General features: G+C 40.5%; 1 protein-coding gene across 2 annotated transcripts; it reads left to right on the plus strand.

Moving 5' to 3' along the window:
* The first annotated feature begins 1,937 nt into the window (after positions 1–1,937).
* Positions 1,938–16,718, plus strand: LOC124297665 (uncharacterized). Of its 2 annotated transcripts, none has more exons than XM_046748931.1 (8): positions 1,938–2,496; positions 3,457–3,624; positions 5,847–6,031; positions 6,523–6,764; positions 9,037–9,324; positions 13,299–13,638; positions 14,263–14,575; positions 15,453–16,718. In XM_046748931.1, the coding sequence occupies exons 2-8, from the start codon at positions 3,463–3,465 to the stop codon at positions 15,657–15,659; spliced, it is 1,737 nt and encodes a 578-aa protein (XP_046604887.1). In that variant the 5' UTR covers positions 1,938–2,496; positions 3,457–3,462; the 3' UTR covers positions 15,660–16,718. The 2 variants fall into 2 exon arrangements, with proteins under 2 accessions (XP_046604887.1, XP_046604888.1); XM_046748932.1 differs by having other exon boundaries at positions 1,938–2,213.
* Positions 16,719–17,847: the final 1,129 nt, after the last annotated feature.

A 17,847-nucleotide genomic window follows, 5' to 3' on the forward strand; every position in this document is an offset into this window, starting at 1 on the left:
TACAACAAATATTGATTACAGAATTGAATTATTCTAAAAGCAGGTTAGCATTGTTAGAGCCGCCAGGAAATTAAATCGTGCATTATATCGCACGATCCGTCACGAGATCGTTGGTGAGCGATACAATCGCCCAGATTACGAATTACAAGAAAATTGCAGCACGAGCTCTGGGAAGAGTGGCATAGTACGGTGGTAAAAAGTAGCTCACTCGCTCTTCGGTTGTCGTTACACACATCGCCATGTGACAGCGCACGTGAAGTCTGATGTGAAAAGTAGCCAAATAAGTAGAAAACAGCCAAAAATTAAATTATATATATATAAAGACGCATCTAAACGATCTCAAGTTTCTTTCAGACAAGCTTTGTCATTCGAACATCTCCAAGACTTCTTCGGATAGTTTAGCCAAGAACTCAATTGAGATAGCAAAAATTCATATTCTAGTACATCAAAGTTGAAATGTGTATTTTCTCGTATGCGAAATTATAGACAATGTTATCCATCGGCAATAGGATAAAAAATAAATATGCAAGATCAGATTTTTAACATAGAGTCTTATGGAACAACTATAGTCTTTTTAGCTTTTGTTTACAAAATAAACATGTTTGTACGAGACAAAACTTGTTAGAAAGAGCAAGGGTTTATTTTAAAGTTATCGATGATTCATAATATCACCTTGCTCGTACGGTCATCGACTTTATTAGCGAGTTATGTAAGATTGAAACTGTTTTTGCTAATCAAGCGATGAAGATCTTCGAAGTTAAAGTACTTTCAGGCAAACGGGATAAAAAAAATTCAACCTGGGTAATTATTTACGAGAATGAGTCATCTCGCCGAACTTTATCAACCCAAGTGATTATCATTAGTGGACACGAGTTAATCAGAGTTTATTTATAAAGAAGTATTTTTTATGTAATGCTCCAAAAAAATGGTTGCATATACGTAATTGGGCGATCTGGCTGAAACAGCCCAAGCATCTGACAAGATAGAAAAGAATATATAATCGTTGAAAACACTTCGGCAATGTTATTTGCGGCAATGATAGTAAGCACGAATGAAGTAACATGCCTATGTAATCAAACGGATCCGAGCAAATTCGAATGTCACAAGCGAATTGTAAGATATGAGCAATTTATGGAAAGTTTGATGATTAGAACGTTTAAGCTGATTAAATTCTGGTGTTTGAGATACGATTCTAATGTTTTGGGCTCATTTTGCTCACTGACCAGGTCCCAACAAACAGTCTGAAAAACATTCAAACAATCTTGAATTATGTCTAGCATTATAGTTAGAAGGCGTAAATGTAATTGCTGATAAACATATTGTATCGAACTTACTTAAATCTATTTCAATCCATTTTAGCGATCATTTGTTGTGAAATTTTTCTAGACTATGTCTGCAGATCTTGACGATGAAAAAGTCAAGTCGCGTTTTAAAAAATATATGTAAAACAGAGTTTAATTATATTGAACGTTTCAATCATCAAACCATTTCTCAAATTCTTGATACATATCTCAGTTCGTGTTATTCAAATTGCTCAAATTCATTTCCCTTATATACGTATAGTAGGGAAGTCGTTTCATTCGTGTTCATCGCATCATCAGCGCGAACAACGTTGCTAGAGATTTTTATCCTATTTTCGTAACTTTTGATTCCAACGATTCATCCGTAGCTAAATCCTGCGATGGAACAAAATTCAACTTTCAATCTGGTACCGAGAAGAGGTTCAGCGGATAGGCATTTTTGCGTCTGAAAAATGTCAAGACACCTGGGATCGCGTACGAAAAAGAACACGGCGTATAAACCTTGTTGCAGTTCTCCAATGCGTGGCATAAACGAAGCTAGCCCCTGGAGTCTCGGTTGGGCTTTGGCATGTATAAGAAGGCGGTTACATTGGAGGAGGGGGGGAAGAGGCCAAAGAAGTCTGAGCCGGCCGACGGAGGCTCAGCTCACGATCAGCTTGGCAGTGCTCGTGGTCTCGGCGTCTGAAGTTACGCTGGGAAATCGGCGCGGACGATCGTCCGCCTGGATCGGCATCAGTGGCTGGAGAAGGGGTTCTGGAAAGGCAGACAAGACGTCGAATCCAGGCCAGAATCGGACCGCCGCGGCAGTGTAGCGATCGAAACCGTTCGCCGACGTCAGAACGAGGCGTTGCAAGCGCTTTACGCGAACCTCGAATCTCCTTTCGGTAGAGCTTACATGCCCAACGGTTGCAGGTAAAATCCTTAAAAAATCTACAGGTGCCATTATAACCAGTGGTGTTTAAAATGTGAGACGACTTCTTATCGACTACCGTGACACAAGCTGTGCAACGATCGTATTCTGTCCAGTAAATGTTCAGTGTCACTGTTACCTCAATTCCGAATTGAGTGGTTCAACCATCGTCACAAAGAGGAAACTGATCGTGTGCCAAGGATCCCTGAAAAGGGCCAGGAAAGGTTTACAGCGATTCGGGTACAGTTATAATCTCGAAAACGAGGCTCGTTGTCAACAACAACGGTGAGTTTTCACCTCGCACAATAACATCGCGCCTTCTTTTCGCAACGTTGCGTCAAAATTATTCGACACTCTTCGATATCTTTAACGGAACTCGACTGCTCCTCTGTCGATTCAGCTGGAATCGGCTTCGAGTACACAACGGAGGCAATTCCTGTTATGCACTTTCAAACCCTGAAGAAAGGAGAAGATTAGTGTAGCTAATAATTTCCTCCGAAATCTGTGCGTTTGCACACACAACTGACGTTCTAACTTGGGTGCTTGCTTTTGTCCTGTAGAGCGGCACGTAGCGTAATTAGCAGGAGCATTGACATGAATAAACAATTAGTTTCGGCAACTTCTCAACTAACGGAATTAATTTTTGTTCCACTATACGCAATTATTCGCAGCGTCTGCAGATTGTTTGACGATTTCAATGAGCACACCGTGTAATTAGGTTGAATAATGTGAACTATCGTCTGTCTTCGTTTTTGTTTTTTTTTTTGAGTCTATTTCAAGAATGGAAGTACAGTATTGTTGACTGTTTGTCGCTACCACTTCGGGCGTGAGATTCGTCAAGCATTGAGAGTAAAGGCTATGGTTTAAAAACGTGAAGAAACATGGAGTTGTGGAATCGGTAACGCAAGTTTGTCAACACACAATGGCCAGTATTTTAAAAAACTCTCGGTATTTCGCACGTAACAGCACGAAAAATTCCATTGTTAGGCTTACTCTGTATTGTCGATGTGTTATCAGCGACGTTATGTTAGAATTCTGCCGCTGCATCGTACGAAAGTGTGTAGGACGACATTCGCAGTCCGCTAATAAGAATTTATTCATGAGAACCAAGTGGTTGTGTGGTGTGATGCAGATGGAATGCTTCAATTCATACGGATGTTTATGCTCAACATTTGTCTACCCCAATATTTGTAACTTTTTAGAGTTTATTTTTGAGCTGCGACGAATTTCCTCCGTCTGTTTCAGCGAGGAATGGCATTGCGGGTCAGGGGAGAAACGGATGTCAAAAAATGCTCCTACTATGTTTGGTACCTGGGAGCGAGGGAGGCGAGGGGCGTCGACGCGATGCCCGGTGCCATAGCCTACCTTTTGGAGCGAGAACGCCTTCAAGAACCCTTCAAGGTCACGCTACAGGTGAGTGGAACCAATTCGCGCGTGCAATTCGTTCATTTCGTTCGTCCATTCGGAACCTCGAAACTGAATTCGAATATATCTGCGGATATTGGAGAGCTTTTTGACATTTTTCTTAACCGTATTTTGCTTTTCATTTCACGAATTGTTCACACAGGGTTGATTTTCATATTTTTTCGATAAAAAAGTTATTCCGAAAGTTCAGAAGCTTGGAAGAATCACGATCGAACGTTTCTTTTTAGGAATGGTGACAGCAGCTAATTTTAGTAACCTTGCTGTATATTTTAGAAAAATCTTGCACTTTGCATATGTTGAACTATACACTTTAGAAAGATTGCAGCAGCTTTTATTTGTAAGGTTCAAAATACTGCAGAAACATTGTGGCAAAGTAACTTCGGAAAGGTGAAATATTACCGCAATGTAGCTTTGCGAAGTTCGAAATAATCCGAAAATATTGCAATAACGTAACTTAATTGTGTGTGAAACATTTCAGAAACATTGCATAGCTTGAAATATTCAAAGCTTGAAATATCACCGAAAATTTATAGCGAACTATAATTCGGCAATGGCATTTAAAATTTCACTCTCACGATGCAACAACGGAACTTCGCAAGGTTTAAAATATCACAGAAACGTTGCAGTAACGCAACTTCGCAGGTTCTGGAATATTTCAAATACATTGCGTATGCATCTTTGCAAAGTTTTAAATATATATATATATGATAAATTGCAGCAACGTAACGTTGCAAAGTTTGAAACATTTCGGCCGTCCAAAATGTTCACTTGCAGTGTACTCAGGCGAATAGAAACGAGGCAGCGGGATCGGTTAGAAATCGAGTCTACGACCCGGTGTGTAACTATGTAACGCAATAAACCTAATTGGATATCTATCGGCCATCGGCTGTACCGTAAACATAGTTCGTTCGCACTAACTTTCCCCACATTAAATATTTTTCATACATGTATTTAATTGTTGTTCGTTTCGGTATCGAAAAAAAAAAAACATTTTGATCGATCGGCCCATCGTGATCGATGATCTGTTGCAAAGAACCGTCGCAAATTTCAAATCCCTTTTTCTGTCAGCAGCGAATTAAGTTTGAACAGATTTTACGATTTCGCAACAGCGAATTAAAATTTCCCTGGCCGGAATTAACGGATCTCTCCGCAAATATTTTCGATTCCAGTTTACAAGTAAGGCGTTAACGCGGCTGCGTATAGCAGGTATATCATGGCTTTCACAAATATCGAGAGTTCCAAATAGAAAAATACGAAAGCCTTTTGCTCTCGCTAGCGACAGGTTAACTTGCGAGTTAGATACGCGCCGCCATGCGCGCAGGTAGAAGTATTTACCGCCTTTTACGGGATGCTAGAAATTACGAGGCTTGTCACATATCATTTGCGACAGTTGCAATCGACAGTGGAAAATTAATGCTAATTATATTTTTTTGACACAATTAATTCTATGCCGAGAGAATTTGACCCACTTTCTTCACAAAACCTTTAGCAAATAACTTACAAAATTGTAATTCTTGCTCGGTGCGAATATAGTATAATACGCGGCATTGTGTAATTCTTAATTGTTCATAGCCGAGCTTCACTAGAAAGCCAAGTCTCTTAGTGTCACCGCGTTGTTGATTTGTCATAATAACTGGCTCAAGCTCATGGGACCCGAGGAATAATTATTGTGTAATCCGTAGAAGAAAAACAGAGAAAAATAATCATAATAATAGTATTTAGATACACCGGTGGGAAAATTTTTGAGATTTCTCAAGAACATTTTCGCACATAAATATACTGTATGTTTTTCTGATTACGAGACTCTTATGCTAGCATTGTAGCCTATCACAACCGAGATCACAACACTGAAATCAATCCGGTACAATGCACGCAAACCTATAATATTTATGGTGCGGTGCTGACATGTAAGCGGTCGTAAATAAATTATTATGTCTATCCACTGTAATACTTGGTGTGGTAATGATTGTCATTATTTTAATACCCATTCCATGTGCTCACGCAACAGCAAGACTACTTTGAAGAAGGAAGTGCCTAAGTATTAGATTTTCAAGCTTCGGAGTATCGTGCTTGTTATTGCATGAGTATTGTTTTTCGCATCCCTCAAGGTGCACCCCTTGACGATCACGTCGTTACGTCACCTTTTTTCTGTAATCACTAAGTTTTGGGCCGGAGGAATTTTTTTATTGGCTTGTGTTCGTGTCTAACAGGTGAGCAGCAAAGGCTTGAAAATCATTCAAACGGTTCACCCTGGGGGATCGACCAAGTCGGCTGTAAAACACTTGGTGCCTGGCCATGCCGTCCTGGCTGCTGTTCAAAGGGAAGACATCGTGGCAGCGACTCTTCTCTTACCGAATCCCGCCACTAATAACCCCGTCCATGTTCACGCGTATAGGTAAATGCACAGTGATTCCACTTGGACAAAAAGTGATTCAGAGTTTGAGGTTAGCGAAATTCGTATCACGAAAAAGTGTGTGAAAGCATTCCGAGAAGATGTTCTCATCGTCTTCCACCATTCCTGGAATCAAATTTGAAACTGGACAAAACAGAACTGGACAAAACGATCATATGGTCGTGGTTAGGGTAATATGGCGTCGTAAGTGGTGATCAGCTGATCGTTTTAGGTAAATTTTGTGAATACCAGGGCACAGAAACCATCGTGCAACCTTTCGACCTCCTGTTTTGTTAAAATTAAATCAATATAGAGTAAAATCTATAATAAAATAAACCACTCTGAAAATCAAATGCAACGACCATGACAATTTCTGTTATAAATTTTCTACCGCTAGTCCATGCGTCTGAATTTAAGAATCCTAACCTGAGTCTGACTGCTGTATTACTCACGCATGCTAAAGTGTTGACTGGAAAATTCTCTCCCGAATTAAGATGCGACTCTGTGGAGACAGCTGAGCTGCTCGGTGGACAACTCAAGGCGTTGGCGTCCCACTCGGAGAACTTGACCAGAATGTCCTCGGTTGAGAACAAGGTCAGATCGAACTTGGGGAGCGACGGGCGCAGCACCAGGGAGTCAGAGTCCTCCGAGGGTAGCGGAGAACTCAGGCATCACGGACCCGTGCAGCCGGCCTCGATTTACGAGTCCTTGGCCGCTGAGCTCAGAGCTAAACTGGGTAAGCGATCGCTGTTTACGCTACACGTATCTTTGTTTTTCATTATTGTAAAGAGTTGGCGATCCACACGGAATGAAATGGACATATTAGTGTTAAAAAATATTTTTCACGTCCATTTTTTAACTGACCATCGCGAACGGATTATTTCATTCCGGTGCAAATGGTTATGGACAAAGTTCCTCTGTCGAGATTATTATATTTTTCCTGCAAACTGAATTCGATATCGTTTCGTCCCGTTTCCGGCTTGCAGAGTGCAGGCTCGGGTTACTCTTATAGTTGCAAGAAGACTCCCCCACCTTGTGGCAACTGCATAGCCAGCTAGAAAGTTGTTCCGAAGCAGCCAAAACATCACGGGGTATGAAATGATAACTTATGTAAGATCGGTGCGGAAGTGTGCAGTGAACGTGTAGCGAAATTTTGAAATGTTCGAATCGTCTTGACGGAATACTCGAATATCTCTATCTCGTAATCGTTTCATAAATTTGCCAAACTATGGTAGAACTGCGGGTTGTGTTAGAACCCACAAGGCGTCATTGAAACTCGGCCGCAACCATTCAACGTAAAGACAGTGACATTTTCGCCCCGCTGGTAAAAAGATTCTCACGACTTGTTTCATTAAATCCTCTCGCAGTGTGCCAATTGAATGTTTGGAAATCATGTATACCTAGTATTTACATCTCCAAACAAACTTGTTGGGTCACATTTGTTTAATCTTCATATCAGGCGATGAGCAACTATGCTTGAATTTGCAATTTTGATGCTTCTAATTCCTCTTCACACGCTCACGACGTGTATGAAGCAACCCGATTGCTCACTCCGATCAAAGCCCACCATGTTATGTAACTCGAAGCTACCGTAGCTATCACCGCAACGTGAGCTGCATTCGATAGTCATGATATCCGTCAAGCGTGACATAAAAAATTTATGTCAACGTCATACATCGACGATACGGCGATATGAACATGTACGCAATTGATTGTAATTCCAAGTCGAGTGTCTCAGGTAACTGGAAAATTATAGATCATATTGAAGATAATCAATAGCACTTTCGGTGGGATTTCATTCCGAAAACTTCTAATTAGCTAACCTCATCGCTGTTAATGGCTTAAGTATGATTGTATACGATTACTGTGCTTTTGGTGTTTGAGAGTTTTGAGATTGTATCGGTGGTGATACCCAATGGGAACGACCCGAATCACTTTACAATGCACCGTGAACGCTCTTCTAGCACTACAACGGCACGGTGGTGAGGAAAGGTCAGGCATTATGTGCACACCCCCGCAAAGCTAGTCAATGAACTTTGTGGCAAGTATAAGTTGAGAGGCGGTATGATTGCGGAATGTAAATCCGGATGTCAGCCCAGGCCACTAATCCAGATGTTTGCACCTTGGGTGGGTTTAACTTTTTCAAAATGTCAGACACGAGAGAATCGATGATCAATGCATCTCGAGCACCTGCCTCGCATCGTCTGTAGGAAAACAATCACGCTTTGTTGAAACAATCAGATACAGGAAGTTTCTCTTTCTGGATCAAAGCGAAACATATGCAACTATACAGCTGCGTGAATATAACCGTTACCATTCTCGCGGGGCATGAGAGAGCGTTGCGATAACTAGACCGAGATTCAATATAATCTTACAATTACAGAGTGTTATCCTGCCGATTCTGGGATTATTCGTTGAATAAACGTAATACAAACGTTAAAAATATGGGCCAACAGATCAGCAATCAAGGTCTGTCCGCTTGCATTAAGTATTGTGCAAAATTCAGACTGGCCACTTTCAAGATGATTTCAAATGCGTATTCCGCGCATATTAACGAGGTCGTTAGTCCCTACTCCAATTTTTTATTAATGAACCTGAAACTCGCAACGAATATGGGCTTCGTACCGATTGCTAAAACGATTCGCTTCACGACTCGACCGAAATAACCGCGTACTGCATTCTTTCATTGAGGTCACTCAGCTCATGACTCACTTATATGGGGTTGAACGTTGACCCAGGTTGATGGAGCCGCATAACTCATCACGCCGAGTATCAACGACTTAGTATTGGTGCTCTTCGATGGAAATGCAGTAAACGCTTGTCATCGGATACCGAATAAACATGAAACTGAAGTCAGTTAATCAAACAATCGTAAATAAGGATACCGTTTAACAGAAATGTTCCGTAAGCTCAAAACGCCGGAATTCAAATGCTCGGAACTTTCGCGACGGTTCCGAATTCCGAACACATTAGTAGCATTCGTTATTGCTTCTTCGATCATGTTTCAGGGAGGGGAAATTCGGCTGATCGAGACGGTGGTCGCGTTGGTCCGATCTTGCTGCCTCCAAGAGATTATGACACAGTGCACAGACACCGGGGTAACTTGGCCGGAATCGAGTTCCGGAGGTGCTTGAACCAGAACATTGTCGGAGCGAACACGACCATCGACAGGGGCGGAACTCGGAGCGCTGCAAGCAGCGGCATTGGATCAGACAGCGCCGCGACGCCGCCGCCGTACCAACCCCATCATCCCCTCGGTCCACGACCCTCAGGACCATCGAGGGATTCCTCTTCCGGTGAGTCTGTCCATTCGTTTCCATCATGCGAGCTGAGCTGAATCGAAACTGGGAATGAAAGTGGGGTCAGGCGATATGGCGTCGAAAATTAGGCGTTTGTCAACAAACCATTTTGACTGAACAAATGCGAATAAAAAGGTACAGAAATGTTTGTGCAATCTGTGAGATATTTGGTTCGTTATATTGAGGTAATACAGAGCCAAATGTGAGTCGAAAATCCAGTTTTATAATTAAATACGACACCCTAAAGCTTCCTCAGTACCTTCCTCAGATCGCTGCAGCTCAATTTTGTATACTAACAAGGCGTAGAGAACCTGGTACAACCTGTCATCGTGTTATTTCATTGTCTGACTTGATTCTTAGTGAAAAAAAGACAGGAATTGTACTTCTAAAATTAGGTACGGGGAGTTTACGCAAATTAATGCCAATACTGAAATATGAATTCATAAATACGGGAATGAATTGTGACACCTCTTTTTCCGAGGGTCGATGATACTGGATAATAGAGTCGGATGACACGGATCGACGAGTAGCGACACTGTGGTATCGGGGAATTATTTACGCAGTTTTTTCCAACCCGTAATGTTCGGGATCCCGACCAAACCGCGACCTAGGTAAGAACAGAGTTTCCCGTTTCAACTCCGGTATGGTTAGCGGTATCCATTATTAGGAAATTTCAATTCACCACAAAAAAAACTAGCTGCCAGCAAACTTTTCGCTGCTGTAATAGATCTATAGATAAATCGGGCAAAACGATCGATCGATTTTTACGAGTTTGGGAAATAGAAGAAGTTGAGAAATGGACAAATTCGTAACCGCATCAAATGATTATGTTATTTAAACTTTCGACATTACATGTATGTATATGTATACAGTAAAACCTCGATTATCCGAATTTATTGGAATCGAGCCTATAAGTTCGGATAGTTGAAAGTTTGGATAACCGAAAAGTCATTTTTATCTTAAGGGATGATAATATATACAACACAAACTTAAATTGACAAACAGTCTATATTAAACATCTAATTGTAAATACTTATTAAACCTCTTTCAAACATCGCGAACTTATTTTTTATTAGGTTGGTTTTATCTAGTCGACCATTGTTAATTGGCGAACGGCTGCTGCGCATTTTTTATCGAGCAAAAATATGTGTTTCGGGCCGACAATGTATTTTTTCAGCCAACGTTCGCATAAGTCAAGTATTCGAAGGTTCAGATGGCTGAGGTTTTACTGTAGTTAAACTATTCCGTGAAAGAAGCCGCGATTTTTAATTTCAGTTATTTTATATAAACGTATACGAAAATCACGTCTACCAAAAGATCATCGGCATATCTGAAAATGATCATTCTATACCTAGGTATGTCTGTATAAATATTTACAGCAAACCTGTTTTGTTACGAGAGTCTAAATGCCAATCGTCATGAATCACGAACATGCCTTGTAACTCATTTGTAAATATCCACATTTCATCTGCCGGCTTTCGAGGCGTTCGTCAGCATGAGCAACACGTACACTGAAGAAAATATCAAGCGCACACTTTCTAGCCATATATAAATACTCGCAGGTTGTATGCGTACCTGTAGAATTTTATACTCTGCCTACCCGTTCTATCATCTATAGTCTAATGAACAGAGACGATACATTGATTCTTATGGTTGTCAGGTTGAAACCGTTAGAAACGATACCTGGGGCGAAGCCTCTCTCGACTTGCGACGAACGCCTTGCAAGATAAAAAAAAAGATAAAAAATAGAAGTGAGAATTATTCGGAATTTTTATTTTATTTTTGTTATCTATCACGTATATTCTCACTTTTCTGCCACCAACCCATAAAAGCACTGAATGTAACGTTTCGTTTAGTCTAGAATTTCAGAGAGCAGGTCGATTTCAACAATTTCTCGTAACTCACGATCGGCCAGCGGGCTGGGTTTGTGAATTGTATTTGGTGAAGTAGATGCGAATGACGATGATATGATGCTTTTGCAAATCAGCGAGGCGGCAGAAGCACGACTAACCCATATAGAGCCGGAGCAGGGAGTGAAAAAGAAACAAATAAGCTAAATAAAGGCGGCACACAGGTCGATAGAAAACCGGCCCCCCAGCTGCAATCGAACAGATCGTATTCGGCAACCTGTTGCCTCGAACTCCGCGAGCTCGTACAAATACCGTTAGCCACAATAACCTGCGGGCCCGGGGTTCTCTGCCACGTTTCAGACCCCGGAGTCTCGTGGCATACAACGCGCCTTGTGCTGGAGATATTTATTCGTATGCATTGTATGTAATTATATGGTCGATTTTCTTTATTATTATTGGTTTTTTTTTTCTTTTGAACACGTAGCAGTCGAGTCTACATTCGAACGGATTAAATTTTTAGTACGCTGTAAACATTTCTGTATGCTTATGGATTTTGATGACGTACGTCGTTTCACTGTGTTGCAACAGCAATAATTCTCAATCAGGTAATCGGAACAGCGAGTTCTAATGTATCGAAAGAATACGATGAATGATGACATGATCATTTGCAACCGATTTAATTCCACTTTTCGTACAAATACAGAAGCAGATATCCATGCTTTCATTTTTAATGGTATGCGATAAGTAATAGGTACATGTTTGCAAGCGTAGGGGAAAATTTCAAAAGCTGTATTCTCGGATTTGGAAGCCTTCGTCGAGGTGGAAATCGTATTTGAAACATTTTTGCCATTATTTTGTTGGGTGTGAATTAGCATTGACTAGTTAATACGCTTCAGAAATGATCGTATAATCGAAATAAAATTGCAAGCGTATTAACGGCAGCCATCTTGGTTTATTACTAGAGTTTCAATGAACCTATTGAATATTTTGATAACGCTTTTCAAAACTTTAGGCATGTTCGCAACTGATCTGTGCTGGATATTTTAACCTTGTATGGGTTTTGAGTTTGGTGCGAACAAAATTTTTTCGATTCAGCCACGGCAACTATAGGTGCCCAATTTCCGTGCTACGTCTGCCAGATCGGCGTTACGTAAACATATGAATGAGAAAGCTTATGTTGAACACTTGAAATACATGTAAACGATATACATCCGCGGAATGTTTGACTACTGCCATTTGCACGAAACAAGCAGGTGCAGAGTTCCTCTGTGATGCGACCTCGGATGAGGCCGGAGGAGTTCCGCGTTCTCGGCCTACAGCCTAAGGCTCTCTTATCCTTTTCTCGCCTTTCCTTACCTATCCTCTTTCTCTTTCTCTCTCATCTTATCCACCTTTCTCCATAGTCCTCTCCCCGCGTTCTCTCTTTCTCCCGTCTTTCTCCATTTATTTACCTCTTTAGAATTCAAATTTTACCTCATGTATTCCCATAACTGTACGCGCCCCGCTAATTCCTATGAGTTTGAACGTTTGTTATTACACTTAACGCAGTTAAAAAATATTTCGTGTAAAAAACGGTAGATTGATTTACGTTAATTTGAAAAATGTCAAGACGCTGGAAAGCTTGTGCGTCAAACGTTATACTAACTCCTAGAATTCGTAAAATTAACAAATAATCAGATTGACGTGGAGAAAGAACGGAGGAACATCGGGAATACAGTGGAAAACGTTTTATCGTCAGACTAAATATTCTTAGATCGACTATAAATTCCGCGCGTCCTGAGCGAACAACATTCAAATATAAATGGTGGTTTTCATCGACAAAAATACACGACATCTCGTATGCGGGGAACTTTCGCATTCTTACGCAAATCGAAAGAGTCTCGATAAATTTATTCAAATTTAATGCACAAGGCAGCACAATGATCAAATCGCCATGGAATTCGCAAACGGTTCATTTTACTCTTTCTTTCCCTTTCGATTTCTCTTTTTGTTTTCTTAGTTCTCTAACATTATAATACATTTAAATTTTAACTTTTGCAAATTTTGACCTTGAAGTAAAACAATTAGTCAAACACATTGAACACTATACAGCAATTACTATGAATAATTGTATGCTTTCAGAGGACGAATGGGGTGGACCAACCGAAGAAGTGGACACGCCTCTTTACTTGGGTGATTCGGGGTCGAATTTGACGCTGCCAAGAGTCACCAGAAGTCCAGAACATGTGGCGCCGATAGCGAGAACCGTTTCACCGGTTCTTCCCAGAACACGACGAGCACCGGAAACGAGGCAGCGATCGCCCAGCCCCCATTGTCAGGGGCGATTAAGTTCCGGGGAAGTGGTCAGCCCTCGGGAGAGGTTCCAGGACGCCAAAGAGATGTTCCGGGCGATGGAGAGGGAAGTCGTTACCAGGCCGGCAGTCGCCAGGCAGAGAGAACCAGATCATCATGCCGTGCACAGGTGACCAGAATCTTGAATTTTCAGTAGATTATAAAAACGAAAAGGTAATGTGAAGGAGAAGACGTATATGAGGTGAATTTGACCAGGTTGTAGCGGTTTGGATCGAATGTATCGGAGTAGACCATTTAGCGAAAAATATGCTTCTCGTATCTAATCTGGAAAGTCTTTTTTCTTGGTTCCTTTTTTACATCAATTGACGCAATGTGACAAAATAGAAGCCTGACATCTTTCACGGGGTTTTTGTACCTCAATATTCGTGGAATTGACCTGAAACGCTCGGCCGTTTCTTTGACGCCATACTAGTTCGTGACTCGGTTAAAAAAGAATGCCCTTAGGGCGAATAATGAGTATAAGAAATTTGTCGGTATGGCGTGCGAAAGTCGCAGGAAGAAATGGAAAGAAACTGTCAGCAATTACAAACCAAGAGCAATCGGTATAACGCAAGCCGTGTCCAAGAAATACGGTGATTATAGTAGGTTTTCAGTTTCATTTTCCGCGGAGTGTATTATCGACTTTCTCGTTACGATATTAAGACCAAATTAGGCTCGGTAGATGTTTGCTCTGCAAACTTTATTGCTGCGAATTCCTGACGATCGTTTAATCTGAACCATCGGTATCACACAGATTGGCTTCGTCCCGCAGCCACGTTCACGAGGAAAGAAAAGCGCACCGACGAGCTGCCGCCATGACATCCGTGTCCGCTGTGCTGCCTTCGGAACATGTTAGAAGAACTCATCCTGCGGAGATTATGATGATGGACCGCGACGCCGACGTCGCTGCCGCTTTCAGGGCTCGGTCTAGATCCAAAGGCCATCATTACGTCCCTGAGCAACCACCTGAGTCCGAAATCGTCAGGTCTAGGCCCAGGAGCTACTACGAGAGCCCTCCGATCGCCAAAGATCACCGGGACCTTCGGGACTTCAGGGATCTTAGAGAGGTATGTAAGCAGTAGACACACTTTTCGCACCACCAATCCGATTCATCGACTCATTTTACGTGTGTGTTTATCAAATACACAAAATAAGTGTACCGGTTATTGTCCCTTGGTACGCTTACCTTACGTGCTAGCATCATTTGAAGTTTGAGAAATTTCACACTAGAAAGTACAAGGACAATTGGTAAAATCAACGGATCAAGTCTGACACCGTAATGTAACGTGTCCGTAAGGTCACGACTAACCGCTTAATTCAACCGGATCATTATGTATCAATACCTGCACCGTGCTTTGAATGACACCGAGGCCGTCAACATTTTACTATTCATACATACATTCTTGATTGTATGTATATTGAAACTTCTGACTTGAAAATGAATTTCAAGAGTTTGTTATAGGTTAAATCAATTAAAAATATTATGGTAAAGATGGAGCTACGGAGGTACTCTTCCTTTACAACGACTCAAATTACCCTTATCACAGTTTTTCTACTAACTGTGCCTCAAATGCAGGCATTAAATAGATTATCTTTCTTCCATTGTGAGTCATTTGTGAAGGTAGAACGTAATACCAATATCAAATCGCGTAAGGTCAAGGTATCGAGAACGGTAACATCACATGCCGCCATCTGATGGCGGTGAGGAAACTTCTCCAACTGTCACGGGAATCGTATTTAATTATAAACATTAGTTATTTTTCATCACGGGTTTTGCTCGATATCGATCGAACGTCACAAAGCGTGATGAGTCCGCTAGCTTGCGCCACGTTTTTTCTGCCGTATCATCAGCTGATCGCTACTTGCGCCGCCATATATTTCCCCTAACGCATTAAAGACACTACCTACACAAAAATTTTCGCTTAATCGTGACAATTTTATCAGCCGAGGGAAATTCGGGACTCGAGGGAAATTCACGGGAGACCACGACCCAGGACTTTAGCTTACCAGGAGTTGGCTGACCACGAGAGATATCCTGGACTCGATCGGGACAGCGCGAGGCCTGCTTTGGAAGCTGCGACTCCCAGTCGATATCGTCACAGTTACGCCGAGCCTCCACGACTCGGACTTGCCGCCTTGCATCCCTACTGACGAAATATGGTCAGCTAATGCAATCGAGGGATGGACAAAAAATTTGGCGCTGTTAACTATTATGCGGTTATTTATCTAGTTGGCAATTTTTCCTCGGCATCTTTATAAAGTGTAAATACTATTTTGTATATTTATGTCACGTAATTAGAAGAGTAATCATGAAACATCAGGTGATTGATTGATCTCTTGACTGTTAAAGTGCCAATTATATCTGTTTTTAACGATTTACTAATCGCATTGTTTATCAGTTTTGTCACCAATTACAATTTGATAGTCTTGAGGTTGAATTCAACTTCGAAGAAATAAATCAGAACAGACTTAATGTTTATTTCAAAGCAAGGATTTTCAATTTTTATCATATTCGTTGCTGATTATCAATCTGAATCGAACTCGTCATGGCGTAGATTTTTTGTTTTCTTTTCGGAGTATTTTCTGTGACTTACTTGAAAGACATGTCAGAGTTTGTTTCTAGGAAAATTCAATTTGCTTTCGGTTCTCGCCATGAATGATGCATAGATTAGATAACAACATTGCATAAAACATCGAAGAGATTAGGTCACGACGGGTAATTTCACCTGCAAACTGCCAAGCGATTAATTTACACGGTTGCTATATATTTTTGGGGTGTAGTTATACCGTCGGATCAATTCCGACTATGCGACAAGATGCATTTTATAAATAGACTTTTGCGTACGGCATGTTCCAAATATGTTCGATGATTTGTAAATGATTGACTGATACGTATAATTATATAAGAGATTAAACCACTGGCTCCAAGACGAATTAAAATCATTCAAATGTATTTAAAATAGAAGCCATGCTATAAGACAGTTAATCGAAACAATCATACACTTTAAATTACAATATTGAGTGTTTGTTTATCCCGACTTTAATTGTTTGATAATAAATGTTGAGTTATGTGTTTTTCTATACAAATATACACGCGGAATGTTATCAATATTTTTAATATACTGAAAACTTGTACGTATTTTAATAACAAACATGTATAATAATTGCGGACGCGCCGCACTAACAACAATAACAAGCCTTTACACTAAATTATTCAAGCTTTTTTACGTATTGAAATCTCCATACCTGAAAATCCTATTCTCAACGATTCATACATCCGTATAAACTTCCTGCGTCACTTTTATTTCAGCTTTTATTTTAATCAAAAATCGTGGCCTGAATGTTTAATCGCAATGAAAGTTTCATGAAACAACTGGAAAGTGTCTCTTCACCGCATTTTATCATTCAAATGCTTAGCCAATTCGGTGGGTCAATGGCTTTCGTTGCCCTTTTCGTTCAAATAACTTGATATGTGCATCGACTACAAGCCATAAATGAATCTCCGATGGTAGAATAGAAATTCTTTGGAATATTGACTTTTGTCTAACTGGGTGCTTTCTCTTTATTTTGATTTTTTGCACACGCTTGTAAGTTACATAAAATTGTTATTCATTAAAACGTTGTTGCTCGTTATATTTTGACGGAATCTGTGCACGAATTTTCAAAATATATTTAATCTGCGCATATTTAAAAGTGATTGCATGCATCCTACATTAGTCGACTGCAAGTTGACTACGGGTGTGAAGATAAATAACATACTAAAGTATAAGTCACTTTTAAATTGATAGAAATTCACTGTATAATATGCGTTCAACTGGTTGAACGAGTTGAATAGCTATGTAACGATTGCAAATCGTTATGTACAAATAAAGCCCTGAAATTGTAACACATTGCAATAAATTTTTCACCTATCCATTGAAAGAAACCTGGAAAGAATAAACGGAAACTCAAAATTATATATTTGTAACATACGATTCTAGACGGTCGCAAATTGCATAGTCACGACCATTTTTCCAGTTATGATTCTAACGGCAATTCAACCCAAGTTACGTGATCGGTAATCTTCGTTTCGTTATAGTTATACGTTAATTCATAATGCATAACCCGTGATACTTATGTACAGCCTGCAATTTTATTGTACAATTTTCATTTGTCCCTTCGAAAGGACGTAATACTATTTTTGAAAATAACGTTTGTACCAAATCTGCAATAACGAGACGTAAAAAACGTGCAATGAATAAGATTCCAAGTGTTCGTGAAATATTTGAAACCTAGCAGTCACGTTCCTACCATGTTGTTTAAATATGTTAAGCCTACTAAACTTACTTTGCAGCAATGT

The sequence above is a fragment of the Neodiprion virginianus genome, chromosome 2 (genome assembly GCF_021901495.1).
Source record: "Neodiprion virginianus isolate iyNeoVirg1 chromosome 2, iyNeoVirg1.1, whole genome shotgun sequence".
NCBI lineage: Eukaryota > Metazoa > Arthropoda > Insecta > Hymenoptera > Diprionidae > Neodiprion > Neodiprion virginianus.

Excerpts from the sequence above, each read along its gene's own strand:
- LOC124297665 (XM_046748931.1), top strand. The coding sequence starts at position 3,463 with ATGGCATTGCGGGTCAGGGGAGAAACGGATGTCAAAAAATGCTCCTAC. Across the intron at positions 3,625-5,846 it reads CCTTCAAGGTCACGCTACAG|GTGAGCAGCAAAGGCTTGAA; the intron begins GTGAGTGGAACC and ends CGTGTCTAACAG. Across the intron at positions 14,576-15,452 it reads ACTTCAGGGATCTTAGAGAG|CCGAGGGAAATTCGGGACTC; the intron begins GTATGTAAGCAG and ends CAATTTTATCAG.